Source organism: Elgaria multicarinata, chromosome 8 (genome assembly GCF_023053635.1).
Source record: "Elgaria multicarinata webbii isolate HBS135686 ecotype San Diego chromosome 8, rElgMul1.1.pri, whole genome shotgun sequence".
NCBI classification, from domain to species: domain Eukaryota; kingdom Metazoa; phylum Chordata; class Lepidosauria; order Squamata; family Anguidae; genus Elgaria; species Elgaria multicarinata.
Window position 1 is genome coordinate 80,537,825 of NC_086178.1, and position 13,050 is coordinate 80,550,874.

Below are 13,050 nucleotides of genomic sequence, written 5' to 3' on the forward strand. Positions count from 1 at the left end.
CTTGCAAAACCCAAAAAAACCTAACACCCCCCCCCCCCAAAAGCTTAAAAACCATCTCATGCTGTATTTTTGCTGGGTGGCAGGGAGAAGAACCGTAGAAAGACTCTGAGATTAACAGTGTTATGCATGTCAGAAGTAAGTCCATTGAGTTCAGTGGGAAATAGGCTCAAATGTGTTGAAGAAAAAGCGAATTGGATCACTGAAGTAAAGTTTGCGGGATGTGGGTGAGAGATTTCATGAAACTGTATTTTCCTCAAATCATTGAGTCAATTTCACAATCGCTTGGCCAAATCATTGTTTCTCATCAGCTCTAGCAGGAGATGTTTTCATCTTTATACTAGCTCCTGTGGTGTATGTGCAGATTTGATTGGAGCAGCAGTGTAGGTAATGGGTTGGGTTTTTATTAAGCCCTACACCGCGGCCCTGCCTTGACAGCACCACATTGCTGCTGCTTCCCTGTTAAACCCCGCAATTTTGTTGCTGTGGAGCGGCGGTGGGTAATTCTGATGGCTGGAGGCAGCGTGGGCTTTCCGACAGCTGTTTGAAGGGCCCACCCCCTGCCCATCACCTGGCTTCTGATGACCAATCAGGGGGTCACCATCTACCCCAGAACACCCCTGCCTTGACACCAGAGGAGGTCAGATGCCGGAAGGGCTGTGGTGACTTCACTTCAGCGTTATAAATCCACGTTAAAAGAGTTTCGGCTATGGGGCGGTACAGAAATGCAATAAATAAATAAATAAATAATAAAATAAATAAATTTAAATACACAGTGGCTGCAAATCATTGGCTGAGTTGTATAACCAATGCAGCGCCGATTCACAGCTACTGTGGGGCTTAGAAGGCGTATAGACAGCCCTCCTTTCTCTCTGTGCCATTTCTCTCAGGACTAACAGTAATATCAGGGGGTAATTGGAATCCAGCAAGTGACATGGAAAGAAAGGGTTGTGAATGCCCTCACCTAATGCACCTGCTCTGTTCGTATTTGGACACACATACACTTGCATCTGCTTTCAATTAAAAAGGCACTGTGCAGTTATTACAACTTTTTTTCCTTAATGGGTTTTCGATGGCAAGAAAAAACATGGAGAATGTTTCATATTTCCACAGTTCTACAGACACAATGTGGAGGCTCGTTTGTCTGTTGGGATGTACAGCAGGAAATAAACAAAGCTGAACCATGAAACTGACCAGCACTGTGCCCATGAGCTGAAGGGTCACAAGAAAGTAGCAGATTTATATTGACTTCGCTGCCAAAAACCCTCCATAGTCCTACCTCCTTTTTCTATCTTTTGAACAACAAAATCAGCAATGAAACCCACAATCATAGAAAATGTAGACAAATCCTTTCCTCAATTCCCACCTCCATCCATGATCTCTGCATAGCTAAGAATTCCATAATAAACTATAGATTGAGCTAAGGGTTTTCAAGGGCCACGGCCAATACTTCAGAGCACCACCTGCAAATAAAGGTTGCATCCGATCTCATTAGAGGCTGTCACTCTCCAAGACCCACTGACTCCCACCTATCACTACATAAAGTAAATCCAGGAATACAGCAACTTGTATCATGCTGATTTAATATCCTGCTTGCTTTAGTGCTTCTCTCCTGGGACTAGTAAATTCAGTTCATGTTCTCAAGCTGCCACATACAATTCGAGCTACTAAACGGGGTCCCATTTAGCACAGTTCTCTTCATCTAGGTATGTTTTGCAGCAGGAATGAATGAGGTCGTGATATGTAGAATGCCATTATTTCTTCTTTGGTGGCTTATTACTTTTACTTTATGCTACCTGCTCAGGTCAGCTAACCTTTAGCCATAAGCTAAGACTCAGTAGATCCATTGAGTTCATTTACAAAATAGTTACAAAGAAGTAGTGAGAAAATGTGGGAAGGTTATGAATAGGGGACAACATTGTCTGGGAAATTCCATGGATGAGGCAGGGCAATGACACAATAGAACCAGCCACAAGCCATAAGCCTTGGCAAGTGCCTTTGAGGCTGATTCCTGATCCTAGCCCTGCCTTCTCCCTGGTAGTAGGTAAAGCATGGTGCAAAGGGTCCCATTTGTGGCATAGAGACCAGGATCACACCAGGCATAGAGAACTGTCCAGCGTGCCAGTGCGCATTTTGTGGGGCTGGAATGAATATGCAGGGAAGAAGAAGCTCTCCAGAGCCAAGTTATTCTGAAATTTGCTGCCATCTGTAAATTGTGGCCACTGTTTTAAGAGTCTGGAGAAAGAGCTGTACTGTCTCAGGGGCAGAGTCTTCTAAGGCCTGTCCAAAGATCTGTACCTTGTCTTCAGAGGCTGAGTTCAGTGAGAATATGAGGGAATCCTCTGAATAAAAGGGACAGGGTGTTCTTTTTATGATTATGGAGGTTCTTGTTTTGTGTGTGTGTGTGTGTGTGTGTGTGTGTGTGTGTGTGTGTAAACAAACACACACACATCATTTTATTAACACAAATTACGGCACAGGAAGAAAATACAGCAGACAGTACACAGAATGTTGTGTCTGCCACTCTGCAATATATATCTGAAACTCAGTTGTGGGCATTTGGTACCACTGCATTCACAGTGCCATCATTTTACACAGAGGTCCTTGGCTCTCGTTTGATACCTGGCCAGGTAGCAATTGCCTTTGCGATGCTCTCCGGTCAGGTCAGCCCTGTCTCCAGCAGCTCTGGCAGAGAGAAAGAAAGAAGCCCCCCTCCTATTCCGTTTACAGCACTCAGAGAGGCAAGGAACACATCCTTCCCTGATGTTCATGCCAAAGGAAGGGGTTCCTCCTTCTCCTGCCAGATTCTGGAAAGCAGGAGTGTCTGAGCCTCCTCTCCCCTCCTCCCGAACAGACGCAGCTGTGGTCATTCTGGCATTGCTGTTGGCTGTCACTGAAGAATCACCAGGAGAAACCCCACTGCTCCTTTTTTTGGCTGGTTTGGAGGCAGTGGCAGCTGCGAAGAGAGAGAAAGAAGGGGACCAGAGTGCTTTTCAGAGCCTCACTGGCTTAGACTTGATTGCACTTGGAAGCACCAAATCCTTCTCCATTCAGAACTTTCTTTTGCTGGATTTTTAATTTTGAGTCCACAAGTGTGGTGTGTTTGCTGTGCCTTTGTACTCTAGGGAAGAAATTCCATCTTAGGAAGAAAAACACTGTTGATTTGATGTGCTAATCCTCTCTGATCCACTCAGCTCTTCCATGGTGAAAGGCAGAAATGGATAGACTGATGAGAGAACTTGACAATGCATCTTTTCTTCTGGCTCCTTCCACCAGCGCCTCACCTTTGGACCCATTCTTGCGTCCTCTGGATTTCATTGAGCCTTGGAACTTCCATCTGATTTCTGCCTTGATGTTTGTGGTGACTTCCCTGTCTCTGTCCGAAAACTTCACGGTCATCCTCGTGACTCTGAAATTCAAGCAGTTGAGGCAGCCCCTCAACTATGTCATCGTGAACCTCTCTGTGGCCGATTTCCTTGTCTCACTGACTGGGGGCACCATCAGCTTTCTAACGAACCTGAAGGGTTATTTTTATATGGGCCGCTGGGCATGTGTGTTGGAAGGTTTTGCAGTCACGTTCTTTGGTAAGCAGAAAAGTTTCTACCTTAGCATCTCTTTCAATAACCTTTTGCGAATGTAACTGTGTTTTGTACGTGGCGGTCCAGATGAAAGGATCTTGTCTGAGTACGCACTGAGCCTTGCTAAAATTGCCGAGTTTGTTTTGCTGTTGCTGAGCTTGCCTATTTTTTTATTTTTTATTATTGCATTTATATCCCACCTTTTTTCCTTCAAGGAACCCAAGGTGGTGTACATAATCCTCCTCCTCCTCCTCTCCATTTCTATCATCACAACAACAACCCTGTGAGGTAGGTTGGGTTTCCATGGTTGAGCAGGGCCTAGAACCCAGATCTCCCAACTCCCAGTCCAACACTCTAGCCACTACACCACACTGGCTCTTGATTTAATGATAGATTTAATGATCTCTATTTAATGATATAGACAAATACTAGGTTTTGCGAGCAGTGGTCTTCATTCATGATGCCAAATGAAAGCACACACAGAGAAGCACACTTGTGAATAGAGACTGATCTTTTTGAAAATATCAGAAGGAAGATGGTGTGCATGGGAGGGGGGAGAATGGTGTTTGCGGGGGGGAAAGAGGCATACTTTCATAGTAAAACTTTTATGATTTGAAGCGATAATGCTGAAGGTAAGTCTTGCTGACAAATAACAGTGTTGAAACTCAGGGCTATTAACCAATTAAAGTGCTCTTAGGTGATTAACTGCAGGGCTTTCATCTGGTTAATTAGTCAATTATTCTGCATCTAAGGTTGCCCAAAGAAGGCTCCTTCTGTTACCCCACCGAATCCCAGTAATCTTCATATTTTCTGAGGACACTTTCCCAACAGCATTAGTTTATCCGTAAATTAAATGTGACAGTAAATTGCACCACCTCTGTACTGTTCACGTCACGTGGCCGTTGCAGTGCAAGAGTGGGATGAAACATGGCGTTGCCCCATCTTACATGGATCCGTGAATAGAAATTCCATGTTCTTTTCATAGCAATCCTGTGAGGTTTAAGAATAGCAACTTTGGGATACTCAAGAGCCAGTGTGGTGTAGCGGCTAAAGTGTCAGACTGAGACTCAGGAGATCTGGGTTCTAGTCCCCACTCACTCTAGTCCCCACTGGGTGACTTTGGGCCAGTCACTGATTCTCAGCCCAACCCACCTCACAGGGTTGTTGTTTTGAGGATAAAATGGAGAGGAGGAGGATTATGTACACCGCCTTGGGTTCCTTGAAGGAAAAAGGCGGGATATAAATGCAATAAATAAGACCACCCAAGGAGCGGCATAGTTGCAAGGGGACTTGCACTCGGGACTCCTTTGCCGATATCTATCATACTATGTCGATTTCACAACCCCACACTGGCTTTCAGTGGAAAAGCAGGAGGTTGTTCCATATTTCCTTGTGTTTCAAATGGCCTTTTGAACCAAGCAATCCATCCAACTATTTCTGCTTGGAATGCCCAAAAGAAATTACTCTAGAATCTCTTTCAACCCGAGGGCTGGATTCCATTTAGAAGCTCTTGGGGGCTGCATTCAAGTGGTGGGTGGGGCTGAAGGCAGGGGGCAGGACCAAAGGCAAAGTGGGTGGAGCTGAAAAATACCAGCCTATTTTAGCATGAAGCTCTTACTGCCAGGGACTAAAGCCTTAGGAGAAGCATTTCAACCTTTTAGAATGGGGAAAAACTGGACAACAGCCAGGAAAGGACCAAACCATCAGTGGTTGGGGGAAGGGTGTGTGGCCATCAGGGCAACTCCAGATGGCTGGGTTTGGCCCCACGCTTGGGGCTCTTCACCCCTGCTCCAGGGAGGACCATCACTGTCTTCCTCAAGCATCACAGCCAGAGGAAATGGGCATTTTTAGCTGGCTCTTGCACGATCCTGTCTACATGAGGCATCTCTTGTGCACTCATGAGTTTTCACTCATGGTAGTTTGCAGATGCTTTACATAACAACATCCACCTCCTGGGGTGGCATCAGGTAATCCCGGCGATGAGGAGGGAGTGCAGGGTGGCAGCCATCTCCCTCCTTTTATCCTCACAACCATCCTGTGAGGAAATATGACTGCCCCAAAGTCAGTCAAGGAGCTTCATAGCTGAGGAATTGTAGCTGGGTGGTAGAGCACGTGTTTTGCATGCAGAAGGTCCCAAGTTTAATCCTTGGCATGTACAGGTAGGGCTGAAATGACCCCTGCTTGAAACCCCGGGCAGCCCCTGCCAGGGAGTAGTTGACAACCCTGGGCTAGAAGTGGTTTGAGTCACTAAAAGGTACATTGCATTGAGTAAATAGCTTATTATTATTATTATTATTATTATTATTTATTTATTTATTTATTTATTTATATAGCACCATCAGTGTACATGGTGCTGTACAGAGTAAAACAGTAAATAGCAAGACCCTGCCGCATAGGCTTACAATCTAATAAAATCATAGTAAAACAATAAGGAGGGGAAGAGAATGCAAACAGGTACAGGGTAGGGTAAGCAGGCACAGGGTAGGGTAAAACTAACAGTAGAAAGTAACAGTAGAAGTCTGCACAACATCAAGTTTTAAAAGCTTTACATTTACATTTAAAAGCTTACATTTGAGTCAGAATTTGAACTCGGTTCATGGCATCATACTGACTTCTTTTCTTTATGCATGCTTATGCTTATATTTGTTCCCATTTCAGGAATAGTTGCGCTCTGGTCACTTGCTCTGCTTGCGTTTGAGCGCTACATTGTGATTTGCCGCCCCCTTGGAAATATGCGGCTCAGGGGCAAGCACGCGGCTCTGGGGATTGCCTTTGTGTGGGTTTTCTCCTTTATATGGACCATCCCTCCTACAATGGGGTGGAGCAGCTACACGACCAGCAAGATTGGAACTACCTGTGAACCCAACTGGTAAGACCATTCAGGAATGTCACATTGATTGGATTAGACCTGATCAGGCAGAACCTTAAAACCTTGTGTGGTTTTTATAGGTATTCTGGGGACTACAATGATCACACTTTCATCATTACATTCTTCACCACCTGTTTTATACTGCCATTACTGGTGATTTTGGTATCCTATGGGAAATTAACGCGCAAACTTAAAAAGGTAGGTGCAAACATTTACAAGAAATACGAATCGCAGGGAATCTTCAGGTCATCATCTTTTGGGTTAAAGGGTCCCATTTTAGATGGGTCCAGTTTCCAAATGTTGTACTCTCAGTTAGTCATTGTGGACATCCTAGGCTGTGTCTAGATTAATGCAGGTCAGGATCATACTGATGGCTGCTCAAATGCTCAGTTGAAGTGACACCACTGCTGACCTAATGCAAATGCCAGATCTGCACTACTGAGGAACATCCATCGGAACTGCAGAACGCAGGGGTTACTTGCACATCTGGCGCTAGGAAGATGTACATAGGGTTGTACTCTGAATGTATTATTATGCCTATGTCTTCAGAAGTAAGCTGTCCCATTGAGTGAAATGGCAGGTAGGGTGTCTAGCAGCCTTTCCAACTTGGCACCCTCCAGATGTTGTGGACTTCAACTCCCATCATCCCTGGCCAGTATGGCCAATGGCCAGGAATGCTGGAAGTTGTAGTCGAAAACATCTAGAGACTTGAGCTTCAGCTGAAGGCCTGCTGGAACAACAACAAAAAAGTCAACAAGGTGAAGGGGGTCAGACAGATTTTCTCGCTTGCTTGTGATTTATATCCTGCCTTTTCTTCAATGAGCTCAAGAAAGCATATGTTGTTCTCCTCCTTTGCTTCTACCCATGTTATCTTCACAATAACTCTATGAGGTAGATTCGACTGAGAGATCCTGGCTGGCTTATTGGTATCCAATGAGCTTTATGTCTGAGTGGGGTCTTAAACCTGGGTCTCCCCAACCCTAGTTTCATATTCTAGCTACTCTGCCACATTGGCTTTCAGGCAGATCTCCTGGAATTCCAGAGCGTGAGGACTGTAACACAGAAGGCCCTGACACAAGTTCCTGCTGACTGCAGCTCAAATGGTGGCAGGACAGTAATTTGGAACATAAATGTTCTGTTTTCAATCCATCTAGATATGTATGACTCAGTCGCATTAAAGCCAATGGGACTTTTATTTATTTATTTATTTATTTATTTATTTATTTATTACATTTTTATACCGCCCAATAGCCGAAGCTCTCTGGGCGGTTCACAACCATAATAAAACAACCAACAGGTTAAAAGCACAAATACAAAATACAGTATAAAAAGCACAACCAGGATAAAACTACGCAGCAAAATTGATATAAGATTAAAATACAGAGTTAGAAAAGTAAAATTTAAATTTAAGTTAAAATTAAGTGTTAAAATACTGAGAGAATAAAAAGGTCTTCAGTTGGTGATGAAAAGAGTACAGTGTAGGTGCCAGGCGGACCTCTCTGGGGAGCTCGTTCCACAGCCGGAGTGCCACAGCAGAGAAGGCCCTCCTCCTGGTAGCCACCTGCCTCACTTCCTTTGGCAGGGGCTCACGGAGAAGGACCCCTGTAGATGATCTTAAGGTCCGGGCAGGTACATATGGGAGGAGGCGTTCCTTCAAATAACCTGGCCCCAAACCGTTTAGGGCTTTGTATGTTAGTACCAGGGGCTCTTCCACACATCGTTCTTGGGGCGCTACCATCTGCCCTCAGTGCACCCCGAGAACGATCGTGTAACTTGCCTGGTGAAGAGACGAGGAAGACACGTCCTCGCTGCCGCCACCCAGCTTCCTCCGCGCTGGATGGGACGAATAGCTCGGTGGAAGAAGGCGGGGTGGAGAGTGGAAGAATCTCTCCACCCCACTTTCTTCAAAAAGAGCTCTCCGAGCCGGCCGGCGCGGAGGAAGCTGGGTGGCGGCAGCGGCGAGGACGTGTCTTCCTCGTCTCTTCACCAGGCAAGTTACACGATCGTTCTCGGGGTGCACTGGAGGCAGATGGAAGCCCCCCGAGAACGACGTGTGGAAGAGCCCCAGCACTTTGAATTGGGCCTGGACCTGGACTGGCAGCCAATGAAGTTGTAAAAGGACTGGCGTGATGTGGTCTCACCGGCCAGTCCCTGTTAGTAAATGGGCTGCCCTGTTTTGTAGCAGCTGAAGCTTCCGGACCGTTTTCAAAGGCAGCCCCACGTATAAAACGCATTGCAGTAATCCAAACGAGAGGTTATCGGAGCATGGATAACTGTAGCTAAGCTATCTCTGTCCAGATAAGGGTGTAGTTGGTATATCAACCTAAGCTGATAAAATAGCAGAAGAGAAGCTCAAAGGCAGATCTGTGAAATGTTCACTCACGCCTTTTCTTCACAAAGGAGAGCTATGTAGCTCTGAACATCCAGCACGGAGTTCTTTCTCTTCCCTTTGACAGAAAGGGAGGCACACTTCCTCTCCATAATAGGAATCTCCTCCTTTCCCCCCCTAAAGTCATTTCTTGTAAGAAGACGTGGCCCCGCCAGCTCAATAACTATATTCCACTGCACTCTGGTTGAGCATGAGTTATGCAGGCAATTTTATGTAGCTCTCAAAGCTCTTCTCACAGTTGTAGTCACATAGTGAGAATCTGCCAGGGACTTCGAATCATAGAGTTGGGAGGGGCCTTGGAGATCATCCAGTCTAACCCCGTGCTTGATGCAGGATCTAATACATATTACCAAGTCTTTAGGTTGGATCCAGACTTAGACGTACTTTGAGCAGACCCATTTAAATCAATGGGGCTTAAGTAATGGCTGTCTTAAGTCCCATTGATTTTAGTGGCTCTACTCTGAATATGCCTAAATTTGGAGCCAGCCCTTTTCTTGTTTATTTATTGATTGACAAAATAGCTCATAAGGAAAAAAGTGGTCTACCAAATTGTAAATCTGCCCTCCACTTCTCTGTGTATTCTGGCTGATTGGGGCAAAATCACCACTTGGGCACATTTGAGTCATGTATTCAATCTGTAGCATATTAAAATTAAAACCATTGAACTCAATGATAGTCTAATCCCATCAGACTATTCTTTCTTTCTTTAATTAGAGTTTTTGCTGTTTTGCCTCGATGGATGGTAACCATCCGGTGCATGCTTAGTTCCACCTGCTCATGCCCTCCTTAAATTTCTGGCTGTAGGCTGGGCTGTGATTTATGTTTTGCAAGTAAATAAGGATTCATATTGCTTTGCACTACTGGATCAAAATTGTCTCCTTAGTTATTGATGAATTCTGAGTTGAAATCCTTATTTTGCTGGTACTCTTGATGAGATTTCTTTCTTTCTTTCTAGGTTTCAGATACTCAAGGCAGATTAGGCTCTACACGAAAGCCTGAAAGACAAGTTACTAGAATGGTTGTTATTATGATCTTTGCATTTTTAATCTGCTGGTCTCCATACGCAGCCTTTTCAGTCTTGGTCACAGCCTGTCCTTCTATTGAATTGGATCCTCGTCTTGCTGCAATCCCAGCTTTCTTTTCAAAAACAGCTACAGTTTATAATCCAATTATCTATGTCTTTATGAACAATCAGGTACTGTATGTCTCCTCTTGAGGTATTTAAATTGAATTGCTTCCAAGTCCCTGGGGAAGATTTCTGTTTGTTTTTGCTTTCATATTTTGTTTCTAATTAACTGCTTCCATCTACTTACATGTTAAATTATGTAGGACTTTAAAAGGAAGCACCAGCCATTTCAACGGGGCTTGGAAATGGGCCAGGAGCTAGTGGAGCTAATTAAGCCTTGGTGAGCTGTATTCTCAGTGCCCAGTGCCCATTAGTAACCTTCAACTGTATTCTGCTCTAGTGGTAGTTTCCAGAGCATATTCAAAATCACCCATGTGCAATGCATTGCAGTAGTGCAAACTTGAGTTCACCAGAGCACGGTTAACAATGTCAATGTTATTGTCTGGTATATCAGCCTTCACTGGTGGGAGGTGCTGCATACCACAGATGCCATCTGAGCCTCTAATGATGGAGTTGTATCAATCATCTCCCCTAGGGTGACCATATGGATAGGAGGACAGGGCTCCTGTATCTTTCAGTTGGACAGAAAAGGGAATTTCAGCAGGAGTCATTAGTATGCATGCAGCACCTGGTGAAATCCCCTCTTCATCACAACAGTTAAAGCTGCAGGTGCCCTGCCTGCTTTGGGGTCTGGTAGCTCTAGTATAGCTCCTGCAGCTTTCACTGTTGTGATGAAGAGGGGATTTCACCAGGTGCTGCATGCATACAAATGACACCTGCTGGAATTCCCTTTTCGATACAACTGTTAAGATACAGGAGCCCTCCCCTCCCCTCCATATGATCACCCTAATCTCAACCTGAACTATGGACCTGATCCTTTATAGGCAAGGTATCCACTATTGGAGGTGGGAGAACATTTGCTGTCACCCCTTTGCCACTGGCACTACTCTTCCACAGCACAGGCAGTTTCTAGAGCCACCTTGCCCACAGTGCCTTACTCTGAGGAAAGACCCCTCAGAGCAAGGCATCTGGACCTAGAGGAATCTCTTTTGTGGCATTGGAAACAGCAAAAGAGTGGCTGGCGGGGCTCCCTCGATTGTCTGCCTGCCCTGGTGCCTCATGAAGTGAGGAGGAGGGATGGGGCCTTCCTGGTGGAGGCTGCACAATCTTCTACCTTCCTGATCTGCTGCCTGAGGCAGGGGATTCACCTTGTCTCATAGGAGGACTGGCCCCGTTTAGGGAATGCAACCCCATACAGAACAGGTTGAACCCCATCATCCTGAATAGGTGACTCACCAGCCAACACTGCCTCTGTTTCACCAAGTTTGATGATACAATATAAACTTTTTAAATGCACATACATATTGAAATATATCGATGAAATTTCAATAATAATAATTTATGATTTCATTTCTAGTTCCGGAATTGTCTAATCCAGCTGTTCCGATGCAGTGAACAAGGTACTATTATAGACTCCAATGTGAATCCAGTTTCAGAGAGGGCAACACACACCAAAAATGGCAGAGAGGTGTCCACAGTAGCAGCACATGTTACTGCCTTCAACCAGAGAAGTGAGGATGAACACAGCAGCTGCCATTCTTTTGCCCAGTTGGCAATTTCAGAAAACAAAGTTTGCCCAGTGTGAGTACAACTTTTCCAGACAACGAAACAGAACTTTCAATCATTCCATTGGTACCATTCATTTGTGCAAAATGGCAGCCAAGAAGAATGTCAAAGCCAAGTATACACAATGCTCTGCTCGCTGGCGTTATTACACATTTTATCCAAATCCATTCTGGCCGCAATCCAATAGGACTTCTATATAGTTACGCCTAGGATTGCACTGTTAGTGCTTTTTCTCAAGCAATGCTAATGTGCATGTTATAACATCCATTGAGCATGATCTAGCATTTGGAAAAAGCTTGTCATATTATGGAACTTGAGGGAATTCATAGAAGTATTTGTGAATAGGATCCACAACACCTAATTCTTAATACTGTTATTTATTTGTCGCTTTTGTATTCCTTGTTGGACTGAAACTGAGAAGGGATTGGATCCATGATTTGCCTTCTGTGGACGGAAGGGCTCTGCTCATGGAAGGTAGCATTTTCTGAGTAGCACTTTCTGGAGGGGTTGCCCTGGCGAGGAGGGGGCGGGAACATCTACTTCTGCCAGCCTGATCACACATTCCTAAATCTGAGTCCGATCTAAGGACTGATATTATAAAGAAAATAAAAACCAGAGAGCATCAACCCAACCAAAGCATGTCCAAACATTTCAAAGTAGAAGATGTCACCAGACCCTATGGTATGAAATTTTTAAAAAAATATGTATGTAAGATGTACATGTTGGGTTGAATTCACCATCTTTGTTCTGCCCATGGAAGGATACCGCTCATGGAACAGGCTCTCCATGTCCTCATCTGCCCCCTGCAGAACCTCATCTGGAGGGTCCCTCAACCACCCAGAACACATTGGGGGGAGGGGGGCTGCAGGGGGAGGAGAGGACACAGAAGTCCCATCCCACCAGGCATATCCTTCCACTTGATCCAAGCAATTATATTTATGTTTACTTATTTTTACCTCTTTCATTGTCCAAGGAGCTCAGGGCAGCATAGCAGCCTCCATTTTATCTTCTTAGTGATCCGGTGAGGTAGCGTAGGCTGAGAGATACTGAAATTCATGGCTGAGAACCTCATCCTCATTGTTTGCTCCATGTTCTCTCTGTGAGCTGGGAGCAAAATGTCCTTCACTCGACTCCGTCACCATCCTGTTTCCTATGTGCATGTCCTGTCTTTTTTCATGGAGAAAAATGGAAGGAGAAATGAATCTGGCAGGATGGGCCTTCAATTTTGTGTAAGGAGGAAAGTGTGCCAGCGAGGTTTCATGAAGATGGTGACGTGGCAGGATTGGGCTTTCGTCCTTCAGAGCTTTTCTACATGAGGCTGTTAATCCATGTTATCTACTTTTGGTTTTGTCACAGAATTGAGATCCGACCACTACACGAAGAGCATTTATTTTCCTGCTTTCCCACTACATAACCTTGAGGTAGCAGAATAGAGCAAATATAGAAGTGAAAAAATGTTTTCTTT

The 13,050-nt window shown here is 44.8% G+C and overlaps 1 protein-coding gene across 1 annotated transcript; it reads left to right on the top strand.

The window, feature by feature from the left end:
* Window positions 1–3,214: 3,214 nt before the first annotated feature.
* Window positions 3,215–11,604, top strand: LOC134402238 (vertebrate ancient opsin-like). Its single transcript, XM_063131603.1, has 5 exons — window positions 3,215–3,581; window positions 6,234–6,444; window positions 6,525–6,642; window positions 9,789–10,028; window positions 11,377–11,604. Exons 1-5 carry the CDS (start codon window positions 3,215–3,217, stop codon window positions 11,602–11,604), a joined length of 1,164 nt encoding a protein of 387 aa, XP_062987673.1.
* Window positions 11,605–13,050: the final 1,446 nt, after the last annotated feature.